A 26,471-nucleotide genomic window follows, 5' to 3' on the forward strand; every position below is an offset into this window, starting at 1 on the left:
CATTGCAGTTGTGAAAACGATTTTGTAAGACACACAAACGCACTAATATACAAGACAAAAGGAAAAAAACAAAAACAAAAACAAAAAATGCTAATGGCTACCATATAAAGAGATATGTGGATACTAATTAAAGTATCATCAATGCCAGCGTGAAAACAGAGCACAGCAACAGCAACAAAAAACATGTGGAGAAACAAAAAGAAAACAGAAAACAAGTTGACAGATTGCGCTAGGGCCGCAACTCTCCATTAGCCAACTCGTTTTTCAACACCCCCCTTCCTTCTCTAACATCACATCACAGCATGAAAAACACAAATCTTCAGCATTCTAGACTAAACACTTCCATATCGAGATGACTCGCTATCAAGCTGACACTTTCTGTGCATTTTTCTAGAACTTAAACTTGAGTTTTAAGATGAGTTTTGTTTATGCAGTTTGTGTTATTGCAACTGGAAAATAGAAATATTGAATGCACATGATTATTTAATAAATTTGTATAAGCTATTTAGCGATAGAAGTTCGATTTTATAATATTTAAGTCATACTGTAATAAACGAAATTAAATCACTCTAAGATATTTATTTTAATAATAAATGTTAGATGTGTATAATAGCAACTCATGTTTCATAATTTAATTAAAGACATTAAATCATTGAACGCACAACTTTAATTTAATTCGTAATAAGTTTGTGCATATTTTGATAGTTGCAAGCAATATATATATATATCACTTATTTATTTTGACATTCATTTTATTTATAGTACAATGAAAAAATGTCCTTTAACTGTATTGCTTCCTCTACGTTTACAAAGAAATTGTTGGAAATTGCTTAGCAAAAGCCACAATCACATGATTTCATATCGATTAATGATAACTCGGAACTGATATCGACTTTAAGTAAGTAAGTTAAGTGATCTTATATTGTAATATATTATAACTAATGTACTAAAATGTTTAATTATTTATTTTGCCTGAAGCCTGAAGGCCTTAGACGCTCTGGGACATTTGATTGCAATAAGGATAATAAGGCTCATCTCGTGGCAATTTGATATTTCAATAACATAATAATAAATAATAATACAATGATTATTTATTTGGATTCAGTGTTCTAATACTTAAATGTATTATAACTATCTGTTTCAATAGAATTCAACTAAAATAATTGATAATAAGCCGAAGGCCTTTGCAGCCACTGCTTTAATTTTATTAATATTTAACCTTTTTAATTAAAATAAATAAATAATTGATACTGCGTGATTATTTCTAAAATCCAAATCTTTCAATAGCTTGCTTGAACTTAGAAATCCGAGATATTTATTGTACAAACATTTGTAATAATTTTGTACATCATTTCTTTTTGCTGTTGCCCCCAGTAAATATTTGGCCATGAGTGAAAACGATAACATTTGACAAACCTGCAGAACGTAATTGAAATTTATAGTCTGATAGCAAATTATAAGTTTGATATTCAATTCAAACAAACAACATTCGACATACAGAGACTTAACGTACTTAGAAATCACAGAAATTATTCACCAATATGTCGCAATATTTTCGGTAATAACAGAGCATATTTGATTTAAATAAACTCATTTTCACACTAAATGAAAACAAGTGGAAAACAAGTAAGTAAAGACATGTAAGAAATCTACTGTCGAGTGTGCTCGACTGTGAGATACCCGCTGACCATTTGGAGTAAAAGCAAACAGTTCTTAAAATACCAAGTTGATATTATTTACATTATTTGGTATATTTATATAGAGCATTGTACAGTACTACAATATATATCATAGAGTGGAGTCAGAAAACAGAAAAACTATTCGCAGTTATCAACAGTTTATAAACAAAATACGACAAGAAATAGAAAGCTCATCTTGAATAGAGAGACAGAGAAACAGAAGTTGCTCCACATCACAGCTGTCTCACCTAACGACGCTGCGTCGATTGTTTTGCTCCTTGCGACCCTGACCGCCAGTCCCGCTGGCCATCATTGTGGTGGGCTCATCATCATCGTTGGAGTCACCGTGGAGCTGCACTGACTCGGCAACTGCGGCAGAGACTTTGCGCTGATGGGCCTCCATCATGCGCTCACTGAGATGGCTCAGCTCCTCTTTGTGATCCTTTTTGCTATTGCTGCAGCTGCTGCTGTTGACGTTGACGTTGTTGTTACTGTTGTTGATTTGGCTTTGATTTTGATTGTGATTGTGATTGTGATTTTGGTGGTGTTCGATTGCGTTTGCGATTGCGGCTGTGTCTGTGTCTGCCACGTGCTCAACTGCATCCGGATCGTGACTGTTGCTGCTGCTGGTACTGCTGTTGCTTCTGCTTCTGCTCCGGCTCCGACTGCGACTGTGATGACTGCTGCTCAGAATGGCTGTGGTCACACAATTCACCTCCGTCGCGATGATGGTGTGAATGTCATTGTTCGACTTGCTCTTCTGCTTGCTGCGACGGTACGAAGTCAGACTTGTGGTCATGCGGCCCAGCAGGCCCTTCTTAACGTTGATGGTCGAAAAGTAGCTACAGTTGGGAATGGATATTCGTTTTTTGGTTTTTGTTTTCTTTGGGGGAAGGTGTGAATGTGTGTGTGTGTGGTTGTGTTTTGTGGTGATTGGACAAGTGTGACGCTGTGTACGACGTGATTTACTGTGCACGGAGAAGAGACGCTGCTGCGACACGAGACGACAGACTAAAATGCCAAACAGTAGTAGGAGGTATCGGGGGAAGTGGTATGTATAATAACTAAACTAAATATACGAGATACATTTGAGTGTGTGTGTGTGTGCTACAGAGTGCAGTTTGTTGTGCTAGTTTGAAATGATGCTTGGCTCCCTTCGCTTACCTACGGATTACGTATACGACTTTCGATTTCGAGTTTGTTTTTTTCGGGTTATCACAATGCGATAATACAGTTTATAGAATCCACTTCAACGTTTCTTTGGTCTGCTTTTCCCCAATACCGTTAATGTACACTCACACTCACACACACACACACACAACTGTTATAAAAATAAAACGAAGAAACCAAATCACTTTAATATTCCAAAATAGTTTTCGTTTTGGTTTTCGTTCATTTTCGATTTTCGTTTACTGTTTAATGCTTCCGTTTATTTGCATATCAAGTTTGTCTTTTCAACTGATCACGAGCACACACATAAATCTAAATCAATCCACTTCTCGCACTCCCTCTCTTTCTCTCTCTCCCTCTCTCTCTCTCTCTCGAACCGAAACCGAAAGTTCAGAAAAGTGACACCTTGTTTTGGGGCAACTGGATGCAGTGCGTCTGCAACTGTTTCGCCAAGTGGCCGCCACGCGATTAAAGTATCTCTTCTGCAATCTGTTTGCTTGCGACTTCAGTCAGACTCGGCAAACTTCTAGCGCATTTTCCGTCTATTTCACACGTTTTGTTTTCTTTCGTGTTGTCGTTTTTTTCGGGGTGAAATTAGCAACAAAATGCACGAAGAAACAAAAACACTGCAAATGCAGAGCAGATCATCGCAGCACAACAAACGGGAGACGTTTCTCTCTGTGTGTTACGCCCGGCCAGCTCTTGTCTCGCTGGTCTATGCCGCGGGCATCACTCTGCATTTGTAAGCATCCATCGCACAGTGGTTCAAAAGCGAGGTAGTTGAAAAAAAAACATACGAAACTAAACTACAGTCTATTCCAATAATATAGAGGAGTTTGTTGGAAATGTTGCACCAAAAATACTAAAAGAAATTGCAATTTATTTCCATGAAAATATATTTGACTTTTCTATTTTATTAATTCTGATCTAACATCAAAGTTCATTAATTTTGCACTTAAATCAAAACTTGCTATAAATTAATATTTGAAAAAATTATATCAACTCAAGCAAAGAAAATTAAAATGTATTTCGATGAAAATATATTTGACTTTACTTTTTCATAATTCTAGTCTAACCTCAAAGTTAGTTTAGGAATCTATGTTAATTAATTTTGTAATTAAATCGAAATTTGTTATATATTAATATTTGAAAAATTTATATCAATTCAGCCAAAGAAAATTAAAATATATTTCGACAAAAATATATTTGAGATTTCTATTTTATTAATTCTGATCTAACCTCAAACTTAGTTTAAGAATCTATTTTCATGAATTTTTTAATTATATCGAAATTTGTTATAAAGTGATGTTGGAAAAAGTTGTATAAACTCAGCCAACAAAAATTGAAATCTATATCGATCGAAATAATATAGTATATTTGATTTTTCTCATATCATTCTATTCTAGCCTAAGAATTAGTTTGAGAACATGGAACTAGAAATTTCAAAATAAATTCAAATTTTGTTGCATATAAATATTTAAGTGAATTTACAAATTGCACTGTTGAAAAACTCAATGAAATTATAAAACAAATTTCAGTTTTCAATAATTTAAGGGCTCATTGCATTTGTAGGAATAAATAAAAAAACAAATATTTATAGAAATATAAATATATCTATATATTTTTCTGTTTTGTAACTGCAATTCTAAGCATACTTATTGTTTATTTGTATTTAAAATATGTTGTGAAATATATTATATCGACTATGAAAAAACTGTTTCTATTTGAAAACAAAAATCTATACAAAAAATATTTTCAACTGATTCAATACAATTCATGAACGAAAATGATTATTGCACTTGCTTAATTTTTCTGTATTTTTGTTGTCAGTTGCAGCCACTTGAATGGAAAAATAATTCTCGAAATATTTGGCTCAGTTATGCTCGCTCTTGCACCACTGTGCTTTCCCTAATTCACGTTGGCGGCGCTGGCGTTGGCATCGCGCTTTGACTAAGCTGCTCAGTGAGTGGCGGCCACTTCATGGATATTGCACACCAGACACACACACACATACTCAACACACACACACACACACACACACACACTGCAATCTCCAGCATTAGTCTCGTCTCAAGACTCGATCTTGAGAGTCTCAGCCAGATCGAGGAATGAAGCTGGCGCTCCAGTTGCTTTCTTTGTTGGGCGACTTGACGACTTGACGACTTGCTACATTTTCCAGCTTTTCGCTGCAGAAATGAATTGTAAACCAATTAAAGTTGATTTTTCATCTTCATGTTTCTACAGCAACTTCTTTTTTTGCTTGCTTAGCACTCGTAAAGTTTATAGCACACCTGTCTGCCCCACTAGCTGTCCACCTGCTCCTCCCCCCTCCCGCCTCTATCTTTGCTATAAACTGTGGACAACCCCCGTCTGTCGATTTGCGAGTCGCGTGTTTTTTTATTCGCCTCGACGGCTTCGGCTTCAGCTTCGGAACGTCTTCAGCTTAGCTCTTAGCTTTGTAGGTGAAAATACTGTAAATCGCGAGTACGTATACCCAATTTTGTTGTGCCCATTTTGTAATTGCAATTTAATAATTATATTTTTTTCTTCTTTTTGTTTAATACTTTTTGTGTTTCTTTTTTAATATCCATTTGGCTGCTTAGCACAAAAGCAAAATCTCAAAACACCGACCGATAATTGTAGAGAGAAGCCTCGTTACTCCAACTTCAACTCCAACTCCAACTTCAACTGCGTCTGCTGCGATCGCTGTTGACAGTTATGCCAGTTTATCTTTTTATCGTCGTCGCGATCGTTATGAGAATGCCATGATCTTGATATTTCTTTTTCTTGTTTTTCTTTTAATTGAACATTTGCGTGTCGCAGTCGTCAGTCGCAGTCTTAGCAGTCCAAATTAATGCCCCACTGTCGACACAAATACGCCAACAATTCAAGAATCGCATCTTCTTGTTGTTTTCTCGCCACCAATTAGATGCCTCTTACTCCAATTATAACTAGCATAAATATGCGATTAGATTTGCAAAGCATTTCAATAACTTTGCTCTAATGAGTCTGACTTCTCCAATGCGCTTTTTTCTATCATTTATTTGTGGCATCCACTTTTGTGATGAGCAAGAAAATCACATTGATTTCAGAAGAGATTTGACTATAAAAAAAGCTCTTTAAACTGATCTTATTTCTGACAAGATTTTCGCCGATTTCTCTAACAGTTTATGGTGCAAGTTTTTTACTCTACTGCAACATACTTTATATATAGTGATATAATCAAATTTTCTGTACTTATTCTTAATGCACTTCTCAATTAATCTGCTCTTCCTCAATTATTAATATATTTAATATAATTTCGTAACATTTCATTCATCTTCTATTCCAAAATAAAGTATTTACCATATTTCTTATTACCCTCAAATATAGCAAATACTTTTCATTCATCACTCTAATAAAATGTTTGTCGCCAAGCCGTCATTGATTATATATTTGTGTTATCAGTTATATTTTATATTATTTTCAACTAGTTTCAAGATTTATATTTATATTTTTTCCGGGGTTTTTCTTCGTTAATCCATGCACAGTATTTTTGCAGCGTATTCACACAGTTTGACACTTGAATTGATCACACTTAACACATTCTATTTGGATTATTCTTTGGCGTTTAATGCGTTTGTTTTCTTTCTTTTTTCTTCTTCTTTTTTTGGAGGTGTGACCTCTCAACACACCCACACACACTCACACACAGTTAACACCGTAAAAAAAGGTAACAAAAAAAAAAAAAGTACATAAAGTATATATAATTGTAAAGGGAAAACAAAGCACAAAAGAGTGATTCCAAGTGCGGTTGTAATTGCGGTGGCTGGCTGGCTCGGTTCTTCGGTTGCCTTCGCTTGGCCAATTGATTATTGTAACTGATGTGAGGCTAGGCTACCTTTTCATGGTTGCGGCTTGAGCAGCACACAGATTGTTGCTGCTACCGTCTGCAAATGTTATTGTTGTTGTTGTTGTTGATTGTTGCTGGTGTTGCTGTTGATGTTGCTGTTGTTATTGTTGTGGCTTGCAGTTCTTTGGTACACTGAAACTGTTAATTAATTCGCGTTCCGATTCGTTAACTGCATTCGAAACACTTTGAAGCGCGAAATTTTGTTTGTTGCTGTTGTTGTTGTTGTTGTTGTTGTTGGTGTCTGCTGACCAACGTGGCGCGGCGCAGGCTTTCAACGGCATGGAGGCGGCGTGGGCGTGTCTGCACGGCAACAACGGCAACACGGCAATTGCTGTTGCTGGTGTTGCTGATGTTGCATTTGAGCGTTAAAACTTCACGAACGAAACACAAAATCAAAACAAATTCAAAAATTCAAATTCGTCTGCCATTGCTGTTGTTGTTGTTGTTGTTGCTTCGGTATAACGGTTATGCGATCGGTCAGCGCGTTACGGCAAAAAAAAAAAAAAGAAACACAACAACAAACACAAACACAAAAAAAAAAAAACGGTAACAACGCTTCTGCCCAGTCCGCGTTGGAAATGGAAATGAAGATGGAAATGCTTTGGCGTTGGTAATGGATAAAGATGCCGACACGACACTTTTGCAGCTGATGCCAGACGAAGACGAAGACGAAGTCAACAACGACGATGACGACGAAAGCACCGTTCGCTTCGAGTAGCCAAACGCGAATAGAAGCGAACGCGAACGCGACCAGCGGCTAGCCAACAGCCAACAGCCAACAGTCAACAACCAAACAGACGACAGCAACAGCAGCAACATGAGCAGCAACAACAAACGAGGAAAACGACAAGAAGCTAAAGCTAGCTAAGAAACCAGCTCAGCTCTCTTGCACAAGTTGTGTGTAGCCCCTATCATCAAATGTTTTGTATACTCATATATACGATATTATCCAATGATTCTGTTGTTGCTTCTGCTTCTACTTCTTCTCCCTCTCCTTCTTTTCCATGGCATGGGTTACTCGACCAAGCTACGAATTCCCCGATCATCAACTTTACGGTTAACTTACACTCCATGGAGAATAACCCAACAGCTAATTTGCCATAAACAGAGCTTGAAATTTTGACATATTGTCACCTTTTTTCTACCAGCAACAACAACAACAACAACACATTAAGGTTTGAGGGCTAAAAATAAATGTTGGGATTTATCAAAACAACAATTAACTTTTTGGGTAGTTAAAATAGTGTAATTGAGTTTTTGTAACCAAACAAAAAATTATCTAATAATTAGATAGTATTCTATCTGAATTACATTTTCATATTCAGGAAAGTTGTTTAGATACATTATATTATTATTATTATTATTATTATTATTATAGTTCTATATTAAAATGTATGTTCATACATATTATTATATTACTATCGATTGAGATGTTCAATAAATATTTCTGTTGATCGCAGACACTAAGTAAGTAAGTTGGGGTTTGGTGCAAAAAGAATTCTATTCCAATTCATTTAATTTCATTTCATTTCGTATCGTTTCATTTAATTTAATTTTATGTAATTTCATTCTATTTCGTTGCATTTTGTTTTAATAAATTTAAGTTAATTTCATTAACTTTATTTCATTGCATGTAGTTTATTTTCAAATCAAGTCGATTAATTTCATTTCATTTCATTTTATTTCATTCCATTTCATTTCATCTTCTTTTATTATATTTTATTTTATTTTATTTTATTTTCTATTGTATTGTATATTATATTTATATCATTTTATTTAATTTAATTTTATTTTTTTGTTTTATTTTATTTTTTTTTCATTATATTTTATTTATTTCTTTCTTTTCTTTTATTTTATATTATTTTCTGTTATTCTTATTTATTTATTTTATTTTATTCCATTATATTTTATTTAACTTTATTCACGCTAATTTGATTTGCTTATATTTATAAATTATGCAACAGAGAAATCATTGCATTTAGACTTTTGCACATTTATTAAACAACTCTCGTATTGCACTCTACTGTTGTTGTTGCTGTTGTTGTTACTGTGTCAGTTGTCATGGCAATTGAACTGGCGTGTTTAATAAATATGAATTGAAGAAGAGAATTCAAGCAAGCCACAGAGAGCCACAAGAACCAGAATCAGAAGCAGATGCAGAAGTAGAATCACAGCCAGAACTTCAGCTGAAGTCAAAGAGCTGGCCAAACCAGACCAAAGACGAGGCCAGTCCAGGTTGCTGGACTCCTTCGACAGCAACAGCAGTTGCTCCACTTGCAATTGCAACTCGTTGCAACGGTGCTTTGTGCTGGAATCGCAAGCAGCTTGCAACTTGCTTTTCCTCCTGCTGGCAAGCGAATAAAAATAGCACGCCTGGATGCTTCATACCAATCACATGGCTATCTAAGTATCTGGTTATCTGCTTAGCTGCTTAGCTGGTTACCAGGCAAACTTGATGCCTGACTCTGATTCTGATTCTGATTCTGACTTTGGCTCAGGGTCTAGGTTCTCGCTAGCCTTGGCGCATGAATCAATGCGCAATGAACGCGTGCTCTCCTTTGTGGTATTTAGGTGACTCCAAGCAGCTGCCAACTCGAGCACACAGCTGGCAGCTAGAGCCAACTAAGGCTGGAAAGCGATCTCAATCGCTGAGGCTGAAGCTGAAGTTTGCAGCATGTGGATCATTTGCCACCGCAGATGGCAGATGGCAGATGGCAATCTCTTGTTCTCTCTGGATCTCCCATTGTTTTGCAGTTCTAATTATGATCTCATCAGTTTTAATTGCCACATTTAATTGCCACGACCGCAGCAATCGATGAAGTCGGCCAATGCTCATTAAACGCCACTCGACTATAAAGCAAGCGAGCGAGCGAGAGAGATCTCGACTTCGATCTCGATCTTGTATATGTCTTTTGAGAGATTGCCGCCAGTCGCGATTTTTATAAATTTAACAACTTTTAATGAGAGGCGGAACCGGGTTAATGTCTTTATCATAAACGCAAAGTGTGGAGAGTTGAATCCAAGCTCAGGTCGTCAATTAATCAATCTCAGCAGGTTTAAATCAACACGAAGCACACAATTATGATATTGTAAATATTGGCATTTTGGTTAGCTTTATGTACAAATTATGGAATTCAATTTCGTGAACCTAATTTCAAGGTTAATATTCCTCGCTTTCTATAATTCAATACTAAAGTATTCTCTAGCTGTATCTGATTCACTGATTGTAAAATTGATATGCTTTTTTACGATTTTAAAGAAACAAATAAACAGATTAAAATTAAATTAACTTCGCTGATCAAATTGTATGAATTAGTTTCTTGACTATTATTAAAATAAACTCAAAATTAAAGATTGCTTTTATTTTAACTTTCCACATTAAAAAACTAAAAACTAAGCGACTAAGCTACTGTACATTTAAAAAATTCATTAATTCATTTATTACTACAGATTTCAGCAAGAGAGTTCACAAAGTTTCCTTTGATTTTTGTCATTGCGAATAGTTTCTCTATTTGTATACCCGCTTCCTATAAAGTAGAAGGGTATTTGAACTTTGTGCTTGCTGATATGTTTCGAATGTAATACATTGTCTATACACCAAATAAAGTCTTAGGTATATTTTAGTATATTTTACCGCTCTGTTTTGCTTTTATTCAAAATGAGTAGCGAATATCTCACAGTCGAGCTTACTCGACTATCTTTCGCACTCGTTTTTTATACATTTTTTTGTTGAGATTTAACCTGTCATTGATATCGATGATTTGTGATTTGCTTATCTGTAAGGTTAATGGCATGTCTCTGCATTTTGGATGTGAATGAATGGATGATATTGAAAGCAAGTGAAGACTGGATATGCAATTGAGCTTTTTCCGCCTTTTGATCCAGTATTTCCAGCTAATGGCCAATTGAGAAATGTCAACTGTTTGTCGATGATGATAATGATGTGGGGCAAGTGAATGCAATAAAATTGCATTAAAGAGCTGCAAATCACGCTAACTGCTAACTGCCAACTGCCAACTGCTGCCGCTAGACAGCCAGCCAAGCAAAATGGGGAGAGAAGTCGCTCTGATTTCGTGTCGACACTTGTCGCAATCATTTAAATGAGCACCGTTCCACCGGACTGGACCACTTAATTCCTCTCTCTCTCTCTATATCTCTGTCACCCTCGCATTTCCCACCGCCCCCTGAAACGTTTTCGCAAATCGCGGTAAAGTGATAAAGAACAAAGCTTTCACCCCAGATGCGAATGCTGTGCGACTTTTGCTTTTAATTTATTGAGGTTTTTGGTTTCAGTTGTAAACAAGAAGCAAAATCGAGTTGCACTTACCAAATGTCAACAGACGCGGCAACCAGCAGCTGAACACAGTCCAAACAGCCCCTGGCAGCGGCATAATGCAATGCCAATGCTCCTCCATTGGGCCTTTCGTTGCCAGAAATGTTGCCCGGATGCATTGGGCCACCCATGTTCATGGTCATCGGCATCCCGGCCAGATACGAGTCCAGCTGATGGGCGTGCATTCTGTTCTGTATGTTGTGATTGTTCTTAATGTTGTTGTTGTTCGAATTGTTAATGTTGTTGTTTATCTTATTGTTCGTTTTGTTGTACAGCTTGTTCAATTTGTTATTGTTGTTGCTGTTGTTATTGTTGTGCTTCAAGTGCAGATTCGAGTTGAGCGCATAGTCGTTAATGGTTCTGCAAATAAACGATAAAATCAATTTCATTAATATATTCCAACTATAAAAGAGATAAACAAATATAGTAAGAAATATACAGACAGACTTCACAATCATGTAAATAATTTAGCCCTAGGTCTATTAGACAATAGCTCAACATAGAAGACTCAAAAGATTTCACATTCTTTATCTCCCTGAAAGGTAAATTTATGTAAACGAAAAGTTATATATATTTAATATCAGGTTTCACTGGAAATGTAAATATTAGTCATAAAATTTAATTATTGTCACAAGACAGATTGTAAATTGAGAAAAAAAAAAAATTTCATTCATAATTAGCTAATAATGTTTCAATTCATTTTAGAGTTACAATATTTAACTTAATCTTATTTTTATACTTTGGTTAGTGCTCAAACTTTGCAGTCTCATCTGCATAACATTTCTTAAAATATCGTTGCATACTTTTGCGCGCCCAGTTTAAAGCTTAAGTCCAAAAAAGTATAGCAGCCTTTGAGGAGCCACAAACGAAAGACTTAAGACACGAACCTGCTGAAGTAGACAACACTTTTCGCTTGCGTTGCGGTTGTTAATTATTTCACAAAAATGGAAGTTATAAACGATAAATTCACACGCACACACACTCACACACACACACAAATGTAGCTTGTTGTGAAAATCTTTGAATTTCGCTAGGTTAATTTGGCCCTTGGCTGCTGTTAACCGGGTCAGGTCCATAAGCAGCTGCTGACTCACATCATCAACATCATCAGCAAACTGCGGCACTTGCCCCATGTGGTAAACACACACACACACACAGGAACAATCACACACACATATGTGGAATTCGGGCGCCGCTTCCGCAAACACACAAAAGTCGAGCAAAACTCATAAAGTTGGACTCTTCACATTGTAAACTGGCGACGACAAATTAATTGAATAACAAAGTCAGGAAAGCGTTGGGTCGAAAGAGTGTGAGTGGTGGAAGAGTGTAGAGAGAGGGGAGTGGAAAGGCCAGAGCGACGCAACTGACAAACCGACAAAGTTGACTTTTAGCTGCTGCTGCTTCTGCTGCTTTTTTTGATGTGTTTTCTTGGTCTGTTTTGTCTGCGCGCTTCTGACAACAGCTTTAAAGAAGACAGAAAGCAACTACACAGACAACACAGCCACTTTCTTTAAATTTATTGCGTCAACGCGCTGAAATTAGTTTACCCGAAATGAGGTGCTTGTAGCAGGTGCCGAGCAAGAGGGCGTTGTGCGAGTGCTGCACACATTTCAAGAGGTGCTGAGAACGCAATTTGGGCACTTGAATGGGGGCCAGTTGGTCAGTTTGTCACATAAAACATAGCTGACATTTTTGTGCAAAAATCACCATAATAAACCTACTCACAAAAAAGTGACAGCTTTTTGTAACGCACACTGCCAGACTAGCTGATGATATGTGAAAGCTTTTGAAAGATAAATTAAAGCTCAAATTAGTAAAGCGATTTTTTGGAAAATATACTACAAGTTTTAGTTCAACTTTGCAACGAAATATAATTTGTATTATTTTGATTAGACTGAGAAGTAGACTGAGAATTGTAGTTCAACTTTGCTCAGAAGCAAATCGAAATCGCATTGATTGTTATGATTATCATCACTATAAAGTATATTCTATTTATGATATCTATAGCAGTAATATAATATTATATGTACTTAATACAGTTTTCTATACAGGTAGAAACAAAATCTAGATTGAAAAGTAGATTGCAAATTTTGATTTAAGATTTTTTGGATCTTAAAAAAAGGTTTAAATAAGATTTTTGGGTTGAAAAAATCGTAAATAATTTTTTTAAATTTTCATTTTAAGATTTTAATCTTGCTTCAAGAATCTTTTATTCTAGATTGAAAAGATGATTGAAAAATGTATTAAAGAGCTTTTTGATCTTCATTTAAGACTTTTCCTTCTTGGTTCCATTTTGAAATTTGTCCATTCATGAAACAAGATTTCAATATTGAATTTAAAGATGGCGATATCCAAAATTGTTGTAGAATTTATTTAAGAATAAACCTGCTTCAAGATGCTATTCTTGATTTAAGCAAGTTTTTACTTTCAGTTTATCAAATGAATGCAGATTAAGTTGTGCAAATTCTATTGCCAACAAAATAAATGGCATGTGATTATACGAATATGTTAACTAACATATTTCAACAATTTCTCTGCTATAAATTCGTTAATGGGTTTAGTTAACTACGTAAAGTTCGCGACCTAACAACAATTTGCCACTAAGTAAACGACATTTTTTGTGGTGATATCAAGGAGTTGAGACTTTAAGTGTTCCCCAGCAATTGACACAAAGACAAACCTAATCAAATTGTCGAGCTGTGTCCACAAATCATTATCAATTACATTGATAGTAATTGAAGTGATAACAACACAATTATTTGCGCAGCACTCTTGAAACTTTTGCTTCACTTTTCCACACACACACACAACAACAAAAAAAGTAAAAAAATAGTTGGCGGGTTATCGCTGCCGCTGCCTGATGACGATTGTTTACCTCAGTTTGATGGCAACTTCGCGGCACTTGACGCATGGCACTTCAGTGTTTGCTTCTCCCGTTTCAGCTGCACTTTTCTTGGCTGTCACATTTTCCTCTTCGGTTAGTTTTTCAGCTGTCTCTTCTTGTGTCCCCGTCACAATTGTGGCATATTGTGCTTCAGCTTCGACTTCTGCCTCTGGTAATTCAGTTTCTAACTCCTCCGTTTCGCTGGCAAAATCCACAACCAGTTGCTCATCATCCTCTTGACCCGTTGATCCACCGCACTGTCGCCTGCTAAAGTATCCGACGTGCTGTTCGACGCCAGCATTCGCATCGAGCAGAATCCGTTCGTAGGCGGCGCTTTCGTTCTCGCTGAGTGCGAAACGCTGCTCGAAGACGCGCATGGGCAGCGCACTCTGACGCAACAGCTCCATGCGTTTGTGCCGCAGCTCAATGGAGAAGATGAGACGCACACGCACCAGACGCCGCAATCCCTGTTGCTGCAACGTGGAGCGTGCACGCTGCAAACGGCGACGATTGTGTCGCAACTCGAGTTTCTCAAGGCCACGCAGCGATTTCTCAGCTGCTGAAGCTCCTAAGTTGTTGTTGCTGCCGCTGTAATCCACCGCTGAGCTGAGATCCAAGGCGCTGCGTGTGCGTCGCCAGGGAACGAGATCAAAGTGCGAGAACTTGCGTTCGCCCAACTCAGTCCAGGGATGGAAATTCACCTGAGAGACGCCGCTGTTGCCTTGCCGCAGAATCCAATCGGAAGAAGAGGAGTTGGTGGCAACGGAGGGGGAGACGGTGGCAAGTGGCACTTGTGATGTGGCACGTGCAACGCTCGCTTGACGCACGTGCGCGTTGCGGGCGCTGGCCTGCGGCTTGTGGCGCTTGTAACGCGGCACCAGAGTCGCCTCCAGCATGCGCTCATCCAGACCGTAATCGCGTCGCAACAACTCCAGCTCCAGCTCCCTGCTGCTCGCGTTAAACTGTGCGCCGTTCCACACGATGACCGGTCGCGTCAACAGATCCGCGGACAGTGACTCGCCGCTGGGCATAATTGCTGGCGAGTTGAATACTTTTCTAGTCGAGTTCGTTCTAGTGTTCTCTAGTGTTATTTGCCACGAAATTTGTTAGTCGCTGATTGCTTTTTAATATTATATTTTTCCGGTTTCCGTTTTTCGCGTCGCGTTTCGCGTTTTTCGTTTTGTCGCCCCGTCGTCTGCCGTCGACGTCTGCGCGCCGTGACGCCGTCGCCGCAAATGCTGCTGGCCAAATTCAAATTCAAATCTAACTCCCAACTCTGAGTCTGCGACTTTCTGCGACTTTACGAATCTGAGGCAAGCGGAGTGAAGTGGAGTGAGCTGAAGGGAATGCCCTATGCAAAACGGCGACGGCGACGGCGACGTCGACTGCGATGATTAAATGTATGTAAGCGGCGCTGACTTGAGCTGAGTTTATACAACAAACAACAGCAACAAAAACATTATTATTATTGTTGCTTTTGTTGTTGTCATGTTTGCTCAACATTGGAGCAGCAACATCAGAGTATTTTATGCGCTTTTATTGTTATTTATTTATTTTCACGCTTACTGCCATGTCACCAGACCAACGCTCTCGACTGCGACGCCAACGGCGACGCCAACTGCGACTGCGACTGCGCTGCCTCTTTTCAAATGTTTCACTTGGCTGCGCACGCGTCAACAATAACAATAACAACTCTCAATGAGGGCCGCAGTTGGGGGCCGATTAACATTGTTGTTGTTACTTCTGCTGCTGTTGTTGCTGCTGTTGTTGCATGCCCCATTCAAAAATTCACAGTTCACAGTTCTATTCTCAGCTAATTGACAGCTCGCTGCCCATTGAAATGTTCAGCCAATCGCATTACAAACTACACACACACACACACACACACACACACACACACACACACACACACACACTATACATCTATATGGCATCAGCTGCATTTACTCGTAATATCTAGAAACAACATTTTCCCTTGTAAATTTACAAATTTTTTAATTGCCAAGAAATTGCCTTAGCCTTAGATAATCATAGACTTCCATCATTGGTTTATCAATAAAAATTATTTCGAGCATAAATAGATAAAAAGAATAATAAATAATAGTTAATAAATAATAATAAATATTTAAATAAAATTTCAAGAAGATTTAAATAATATTATGAACTCAATTCACTATTTTCAATTTTTTACAGCAGTTTATTGACACAAGTAACAAATTCATTAAGACTCATAAAGATTACATTTTTAAATAGATTAATAAACAACAAATGATTCCAAATTTGTTAAAGTAATAAGAATGATTTATTTATATTTATTATAAAATACGATCAAAGTATTTTTCCATCTACAAAATTATTTTGCGATATTTTTCATACGCGCTTTCCATATAGTGTAGAAGGGTATTATAACTTTGTATTTAAGAGGCAGAAGAGGCCATAAAGTGTATACATATATGTATACTTGATCAGCGTGAACATTCAATATGATATAGTTATGTCCGTTTGAATGGGCAAAAACGTTTACTTACTAAGACCCATGTCTTAGTTGCTGTGGCTAATAATCCGGTATATTTTGAATGCAGAACTATCATATAACAATATACCAAATATTTGTATAGTATTTTTCGGTATATTAATTTGGTATATTTGCTTTTATTCACAGTAGTTAGCGGGTATTTCACAGTTAAACCCGCTCGACTGTACCTTACTTACTTGTACTTATTAATATTCAAATTATTATTATATTAAGCACATAGTCTACTTGAAATTGTTTTGATAATGTAGTCGCTCTAATTTGCAATTTAACTTAACATTACCAAAAACTAATACAATACGTTGCGACAATATTTTATGCCACAAATAAAAAAGCACTCAATATTAAAAGAAAACTTTTGGATACAAAAATATAATACAAGTATAGTTAAATTTTGCAATTTAACTTGCACATATTATTATCAAAAACATTGACATCATCATTGTATTAAACTGAGCTTAGTCTTCAACATCTTGTTAAGTAAAATGCTTGCCAACGTGAAAATAGTTGAAATGCTGCATACAAAGACTGCTATTTCAATGATCATAGCTAGTTACATTGACTAAATAGTTAGTTACGAGAGATAGAGAGAGAGAGGAGCAATAAACGATATTGTGATCTTTATTTTTAGCTATATTTTGCGAGTTATATTCAATAGGTGATTGATGCCATGTTTTTAGTGTGTGTGTTTTATGTGTGTCACAAGTGTGAATGTGTGATTTGTATAGCATGTGAATTGGATTGAAATCGGATTCGATTTCTGCAAGCCAGATGATGATTTTGACAACCTTCGAGATCGAGTTGATTTGAATATAAAAGAAATATGTGAAATGCGGTAGACGCGACAACGACGAAATCAAAACAAATCTATTAAGTATAAGAGACTTTGTTATAGATACATATATGTATTTGCATTATACATTTATGATCGCCTTTCTAAGCTCAGACCTTAATTGCAGACCTCAAGTGTCAACAGATTGCCTAAAAACTAATGGACGTCATCTTTGACATTTTCAGTTTTGTATGAATATGAGCTAAAGTTTCATTTCCATTTTCATTTTCAGTGTTTTATTTTGGGGGTCGAGATGAGTCAACGATTATGAAATGCAAGCGATGAAAATGAGATGAAACGATTGTCAAGCCACCGAAGGTCGAGGACTGTCACATAGATCTACGTACATACATAGTATAAAGTGTATATATAGTTTTATATATGTATAATATGCAGATGAAAAGCCAAAGCGGAAGTTTCGTCAGGGCTCGAAATGCGGGCGGTGACATTCACCGAGCGCCATTGAACCAGAAATCACGAAAACTCTTTACGCTGCTTGAGCATGACTCACGTTCGAGGAGGGAAATGTAGAAGGGAACAAGTTCCGGGCCTATTTATGAGGCACAGGCGCGAAATCAGCTCAAGACCATTGCACCTTACCAACTAACTAACTCTCTGAACCAGCTCAGTCAATGGGAACGCACAAACACAATCACAAGCTGCCCACTTGAGGCTCGCTTTTCTTTCCAGCGACTAACTAACTAAATGACTGACTAAGTAACTGACCAACTGACTAGCTAACTAACTAACTGACTGTCTAAATGTCTCGCTGCCTGCTTCTGCTTCTACTTCTGTTCAAGTATGTAGAAGAAGAACTCGCGTTTCGCTTGAGTTGAGCGACATGCAAAAGTTCTGCAACTTGATCAAGGGTTGATACTTCGTTACTATATACTATATAGCATACTACAATGCTTGTATATTTATACATTTTCCATATGCCTCTCTGTGTAATTACATGAATAATTGATGAGTGGAAGCTATGTCTATTATTTGATAAGTACAAACTCATAGCAGTTGCAGCAACATTTTAAAGTTTAGAGAAACTCTCTTGTGCAACAATCGTTTAGGTGATGCAATCGAGTTTCTTAGATATTCGCTCTAAATGTATCGATAATAACATTGTTCGATAGTAAGCAGACGTTATTCAAAATATGTAAATATATACGAGTATATCATATTTGAATTACTGCATTCATATAGAAATATAGTTCAATAGACGTTGATTTAGATTAAGATGTAATCTAACAATAATAATAATTGATTTTAAATGTATTATCGATAGTATGATCGATAGTAAAATCGCTTCTTTTGAAATATATATTACATATTTCAGAACAATATACAAATATGTTAATCCGTATCTAATTACATGAATAATAGATGATGCAATCGAGTTTCTTACATATTCGTTCTAAATGTATCGATAATAACATTGTTCGATAGTAAGCAGACGTTATTCAAAATATGTAAATATATACGAGTATATCATATTTTAATTACTGCATTCATATAGAAATATAGTTCAATAGAAGTTGATTTAGATTAATATGTAATCTAACAATAATAATAATTGATTTTAAATGTATTATCGATAGTATGATCGATAGTAAAATCGCTTCTTTTGAAATATATATTACGTATTTCAGAACGATAAACAAATATGTTAATCCGTATGTAATTACATGAATAATAGATGATGCAATCAAATTTTTTACATATTCGCTGTAAATGTATCGATAATAATATTGCTCGATAGTAAGCAGATGTTATTAAAAATATGAAAATATATACATATATAACATTTTTTAAATTCTGAATTTTCATTAGAAGTTTGTTTATATTAAGATCAAAGCAAACAATAATAGTAATTTAATTATACATTTATTATCGATATCATAATCGATAGTAAGACCATTTCATTAAAAAAATATAACATGATAAACTGTGATTAGTTAGATAAGGATAACAATTATTTTTATAAAATATTATTAGTTGATGTAATCAAGGTGTTTTTATATTAACTCAAAACTTATTATCGATATCACGTTCCAAAATAAGATCACGATTTTCAAAATATATAACACATTTTATATATTCGGTAAAACTAAATTTCGAATGAGATCTAAACATTGTTTATGTAGTTTAGACTAAAAATTATTTATATTTATTACCAGTAATACTATCGATAGTGCATACGATAGTTAATCTTTCGTTCTTAACATGGTTTAAAGCTATATCAACTGCAAAGCTCTTTACCCAAATAAGCCCAATATCCCGTAATCTTATTAAACTGCGACTGTTAGAAAACGAAACCCCAACAAGATCATTATAAAAGTAAAGTAGCAACAACAACAACAACAATATCAAATGCTTCAGTGATTTTGGGTGCAGCAACACACATAGAGAGAGACGAGTAATTTCTTTAACTGTTTTGGAAATGGTTTTATTACAACTTTTTTTTTGCTGACTGATGAAGATGCTCGTAAAAAACCGAGCGCTCCAAAACTTGACCAAAGTCGTTAAAATCGTATACGAGAGCGAGAGCGAGATAGCAAGATCTTGCAGTAATGCCATTTAATTAAATATCATATGAATTAAATTAAGAATTAAGATTATTTAGCGCGCAATATCAATAAAAATATAAGAAATATTATAGTTAAAAATATCTATGATTTTCTCCATTTGTGATTCGATCGTCAACAATGGCTGAGACTTTTGCACTTCTCTCTTCAACACTTTTACTTTTTGCTTTGTTATCAAAAGCAGAACACCGCTAGCTACATGGCTTGCATGGCCAGCTGTATAACGGTAATGTCAGCAACAGCAACAGCAACAGCAATAGAGTTACCATCTTTCCTCTTTGCTCTCTTCACTCTCCCCCCATCCATCTTCTTCCATCCGCGTCTGGCATTCACATTCAAATTAGCTCTTAGAATCGAGTAGCATTTTTTTCTTCTTTTTTTTTGTGTGTGTGGCTCTTTGATTTTTACGTTTTTAGGTTTTTTTGGGTTGGAAATTTTCACTTTCCGCATACAAAAAGAAAGCAAAAGTGAAAGAAACTGAACTTTTTTTTTGTGTACGCACAACGGGGAGGAAGTGATTGATTGATTAACGAGAAGTTTTCGTCAATGAAAATGCGCCAAATTTTAAACAGACTCGAGTCTTTTTCTCTTTCTGACTCGCTCTCTTTCTCTCTCCATCGAAAACAGTTAACGCTTCCGCTCTCACGAAAGCTCGGGCCAAAAGCTTTTGGCCAATCGCTTGCAAATAAGCCAGCCCAAGTCAAGCACTCATCATTCATATGTATATGCATTCATTTATTCAATCAGTTCATCCATCAGCTGCCGTGAAAGTTCAAAGCAAACAAAACATTTGTCTAACAACAACATCAAGACTAACAAGCGCTCTCTTGATATACTCGGCAGAATCGCACAGCTCTCAAATGTGGATAAGATAAGCGAAGATGCCGCAAAGACACCAACAAACAACTGGCAACGTGCAACGTGCAACAATAGGTGGCACTTGTTGAATGTGACACAGCGAGTTCCACGAGTTGCGGCAACATTTCTATGTAAACAAAGTTCGGAGACCCAGTTTACGAAAATCTTTATAAACAAGTCCTCATTGCATGCGAATTGAAATGAAAATACAAATATCCAATCAAAATTCATGAAAAAAGAAAAGATTGCTACAAAGCAGCTTCAAATTTTAAAAATAGAATGCAGAGATCGTAAATTTTATAAGTTTTATATTTACATTTATGGTAAGTTAATTATATATTAATTTTTCTTCATTAATAACGATTGGTTTGAAGCAATTTTATAAATAATCATAAGTAATCATAACTTTTGATAAATATATAAAAATTTAAAATAAAAATGATTATGTATGATGTTTATTAGAATCTCTTTTATTTTATTTATCCTCTTAATGTTTAAAAACATTTAATTTTTATGCACTAGCTTTCATTGGGTATTAGATTAGTTGAACTAATCATACATTTTTTGTCCTTACTGTGATAAAACATTATTGAGAAAATATTTAAAAGTTGTGAAAAATGAAAAGCAAAAAGTTAGAAAGCTACAGTCGAGCATGCTCTACTGTGAGATACTACATATTTTTAACCACAAATATACTAAAATATACCAAAGGCTATATTTGGCATATGTTGTTTTACATTCAAAATATACCATAGAGTAAAAATATACTTAAGCAACTTATTGCCATATTGTATGTCTTAAATAACATCTACAATTTTTATGTATCCGATTTTTTTTCGATTTGCGGTTTCTACTTCATAATACTCTTCTCCCCAACATCCGATAGTTAAAATTTACTTTCTGTATAATTAATATAATAATATTTTGGCTATTACTTAAAATGTTGTATCCTGGCTCTCAAACAAACTGAACATTAAGAGGGGAAAGGAAGCGGCAAGGTTTGCTGCAATTGACATTAATCACGTATACGTAATTAGAGTTGAAACAATTTTGATGATAGTCTCATTTCAATTGATATTTCGCACGCAAGTAATTGCTAATAATTGTAATAATAAAAGTGAATTTTGTAAGCATTCTGTAACCAGTCAGATTGCAACGTATTTTGAAGTAATTAATGTTTTAGTTTTTCGATAATGACATGCAATTATAAATCTTATGAAAACGTTGCGTATATATTTGAGAAGAATTTAATTGCTGTTTAGAAAAACAATTCTTATTACTATTATGATTTGTAATATCCAATATTGATTGTTATTAATTAAATTTCTACAGCTTTGACACTGTCATTTCATATCAGTCACAACAAATGGACAGAGCCGAAGTCGTTCAGTGGGAGATTATGAAGACCAACTGAACAAATGGCCAATTAACGGCAAAAGCAATAACAAAAGAGCGAGATTGGAAAAACCAGTTGAGCATCGGAGCTGCGCTTCAATATGGAAAATGAAAATCAAAAAGTCTGACGTCTCGTCTCGTCGCGTCGCGTCGATTTCTAGTCAAGTGTCGAGTTAAAAATGTCGTATGTAAACGCTTTGCCTTTAATACTTAATTGACATTGGTGGAAAGTTGCAGCGGCAACAACTGCCACAACAACTGCAATTGCAACTGCAACAGCAGCAGCAACAGCAGCAGCAAAGCTGGGCCGGTTGTTGACCGAGAGATTTGTTAACCATGGTTAACACCGCTAATAGCCATCGGCATCGCCTTCGCAAAGTCTCAACGAAAGCAAAAGGATGACAGTGGACCAGGGATCGGTCTCGGGCTGGAGATTAAACAGCGGCTTGTATTTTGGGCTTGTTCAATTCGTTTCTGTTGATTTTTGGTTCGTCGCGGCCATGGGAAACGTGTTGCTGCAGCTGCAAGTTGCAAGTTGCCGCCTCAATTGGCCAACCAGAAATTTCACTTTTTCTTTTGCGCATTTCGCAACTTGCGAGCAAACTTAATTTTTTTTTATTTTTGTTTTCTTGTGCACAAACATATTGAGTTGTTTGTAAGATTCATTCATTTCTAAAATGCCAACAAAGATTTCGAGCAGAAAGCGTCGCTAATTAACGTAAAGAGGCAAAAGGCAAACAGGTAATGCGAAATCAACAAAATAAATAGATAAATAGAAATAAAAATAAATACTTAAACACACACACACACATGCGAATAAATACCTCGTATTAGCCGCAATTGCATTTGGTCACTTTGGGCGATTTTTGGCCATTTATCTTTGCGGTTTGCTTAATCCTCATCTCATTTATTTTCTCTCTTTTTTTTCTTCTCTAGTTTTGTTTTCCTTCTTTTTTTTTTTTTTTTTTGGCTGTTGCAGACACGCGAGTTGAATGTACGGCGACGCAATGCCACGCGATGCCACTGAGTTGCAAGATCTTGCGACTTTCGATGCAGAGCATGCAACATGCAACATGATCAGCATCTTATCTAACCCGACTGCATTATCTTTTGTTTCATTCTTTATGTTTCTGCTGCCTTTCGCTGATTTTTAAAAGCGAATACAAACGTATTTCAACTTAATCTTAGAAATCAAGAACATGTTCAACATGAATGAAATAAATTAAAATAAAAGCTCTGAACAACTTTAACTATTACTTAAAGAACTTTTATCATATAAAATGAAATCTCTATTAAGTTAATCAACATAAACTATTATCTAAAAAAAAACTTTTGCCAAAGCTCTAATCAACTTTAACTATTACTTAAAGAATTTTTGTCATATACAATCAAAGCTCTGATAACTTAATCAACTTTAATTCTTAATTCAAAAATATTTGTCAAAGCTCTAATAAGTTAATCAACTTTAACTATTACTTAAAGAACTTTTGGTCATATGCAATCAAAGGTCTGATAACTTAATCAACTTTAACTTTTAATTCAAAAACGTATGCCAAAACTTTGATAAGTAAATCAACATGAACTATTACTTAAAAAACTTTTGTTTTATATAATTTTAATTCTAAGTCAACGAAAACGTGCTTTTTCAAATTAAACCGACATTTAAATTGTTATCTCTAAAGATTTGTAAATCACATAAACCACAATGAAATCTCTGACCAACTTTAATTCTTACTTCATATAAAGTGAAATCTCTATTGAATTAATCAACATAAACTATTACTTTAAAAATTTTTAATTTTTAGTCAACGCTCTGATAAACTCATCAACATTAACTATAATCTAAAAAAAAAAAACTTTTAGCAAAGCTCTCAATCAATCAACTTTAAGTATTATCTAAAAAAAAAAGTTGTTAAAGCTCTGATAAGTTAATCAACTTTAACTATGACTCCAAAAACTTTTGCTTTATAGAATTTTAGATCTAAGTCAATGAAACGTAGTTTTCCAAATTTAACCGATATTTAAATTCTTATCTCTAAAGGTTTATAAATTTGAAACATAGTATGTTAGCTAATAAAATTTAATTATTATATAGTGTAATTTTGCTAGATTTCAGCGACTAACAATATGAAAATCTGCTGCAGAAAAAAAAAAGAAAAGAAGCACAAGTTGAAGAGGGAGTGCGATAAAGAGGAGAAACCGAAAGAGAAACAGAAATGCAAAGAAATAGTATAATTATAGCAACGTCTAAGGCAATAATCGCCAAGCTAGCTAGCCGGAGGGGAGAGGAGACGATGGAAAGGGGTATGAAAAAAGAGGTGTGTGCAACACCGAAACCAAATACTCGTACAATTTAATGCGCTTCTCAAATTCTACAAGAGCCACAAACTGTGATCACATCAGTAAGCATGGATATGGATAGCTGCCCGTTGTTCGTTCGTTTATTATAGTCAAAATGGAATGGAGTGGTATAGACCATATAGACCAGGTCTGGTATCTCCCGCAATACGGTAAGTAAGCCTAGTATAATATTATATTGTGTGCATTACAACATATTACGACGACTGCGTTGCTTTGCCCCGAAATTGTAAATAATTAATTATTAATTGCAACTCTCACCATCTCTTTCACGCTTCTCTTCTTGTGTCGGTTGCATTTATCGCAGCAAGCAGCCTAATCAAATTCATTTTGGATTGTATAACTTATGAAGAAATCTCTCAATTCGACACCCTTAATATAGAAATCATCAAATAATTTAATAATTTGAATTGTTTTAATTGAGAAATTATTTCAAAGCTAACTTTCGTTATTACCTTGATAGAAAGAGGAGAAAGGTGAGGTGAGTGGGTGAAAGAGAAGGGGAAAGAAAGCAAAGGAAGTTTGCTATTTTACAATTGTCTCAGAATATCAAATATCCAAACTCTTAATTTAATTTCCTTTTTAGTATGTTCAAGAATTTATAACTTACACTCTTACAGATAGTATGTTATATCCAATGGCGCACTGCAATCGAGATTTATGCATTAAGCATTTCCTTTAACTTTAAAATCAACACGAACACAACACACACGCACACATTGTTATCGTTATCGTCGTTATCGATTGTGCTGATTACAAACTCGAGTACAAGAAGTCACAAGAAAAAAAAAAGCACAACTTAAAACTACAAGTGTGTTGCTCAAGCTTTGTACACAATGTAAAACAACAGTTAATTTGTGTTTATTGTTGTTGTTGTTCTTTAGCGCAAGAATCGCAGAAAATTCACAACCAACATGCGGCTGGTGTGTGGCACGTGCTACACGAACAATGGTCGACGCTTGTTTGAGCCGCAACTCTTTCAGTCTGCGGTCTTCGAGTCTCGGACTTCGACTTTGCTTGGCCACCGGTCGCCAAAGAAATGTTAAAGCCGCAGTCTGCAGTCGCTGCTGACGTCGCTGCTTACCGTTCGTTGGCTGGTTGGCGCGCTCAAAAGCGCAAAGCATCAGCAGCGGTTTAGCGACGAGAAAGCTTTAAGCTTTTGCCTATTTGTTTACATGCGAGTTGCTTCTGTTGTTGTTGTTGTTGTTGTTGCTACTGCTGTCTTCTGTTTCTATTTTCTGCTTGTGTGTACGTGTGTGAGTGCGTGGTTGATTTCCGATGCGCTTTTTGCGCATTGCTGAACTCTTTCTCTGGCTCGCTCGCTCTTAACGTTTTGTATCGCCTATACTCTTTCTTTTTCTGCAGTCTTCATTTATTCTTGTTCCTTGCGGCTTATTAAGTATTTCGGTTGAAATAAGAATAAGTTTAGGGTCTAACTATTCAAAATGTAGTTAAACATTTCAAGTGAAATAAAATTGCATACATAAATAAAGCTTCAATTTCATTAATTAACATTTTAAGTGACATTAAATTTCATAAGTAAATAAAGCAAAAATTATACAAGTTTTTAAACACATTGATAGTTTACATTCTCTCTTAGTCCATTTAATATAAATTTAGTTTTTTCTGTAATGAGTTCACTTAATGGAAAGAGTATACGATGGTCGGGGAATATTCGTTCCTTTTTTTACACATATTTTTTGCCGTTTTCTTATCTTGAGTCAGATTTTTTTAATTTTTACTTAATTTTATTCAATCGAGCTTGTGTTTGTTGATGTTTTTATGGCTGCCGCGTCATGCGCTTCTAGGCAGCAGCTTTTGTTCGCTGAGGTTTCTAACGGTAATGACGTTTCTTCGACTACACACACACATACTGTATGAGTGTGTGTGTATGTGAATGTACTCTTAAGTCGCATATTGGTCAGCTTAAGATACTTATGCATGATTATAGC

The 26,471-nt window shown here is 35.6% G+C and overlaps 1 protein-coding gene across 5 annotated transcripts in view; it reads right to left on the reverse strand.

The window, feature by feature from the left end:
* Positions 1 to 26,471, reverse strand: part of LOC132796135 (GATA zinc finger domain-containing protein 14) — a 221,033-nt gene that overhangs the window by 169,066 nt on the left and 25,496 nt on the right. For 3 of the 5 annotated variants that reach the window (XM_060807194.1, XM_060807191.1, XM_060807190.1), the window contains one exon: positions 11,069 to 11,434. In XM_060807194.1, coding sequence (XP_060663177.1) covers positions 11,069 to 11,434 — 366 coding nt within the window. Of the gene's footprint in view, positions 1 to 1,927; positions 2,522 to 6,729; positions 7,215 to 11,068; positions 11,435 to 25,129; positions 25,490 to 26,471 lie in introns of those variants that run through there. The other 2 variants (XM_060807192.1, XM_060807193.1) reach the window with 2 other exon arrangements.

Source organism: Drosophila nasuta, chromosome X, assembly GCF_023558535.2.
Source record: "Drosophila nasuta strain 15112-1781.00 chromosome X, ASM2355853v1, whole genome shotgun sequence".
Lineage (NCBI taxonomy): Eukaryota > Metazoa > Arthropoda > Insecta > Diptera > Drosophilidae > Drosophila > Drosophila nasuta.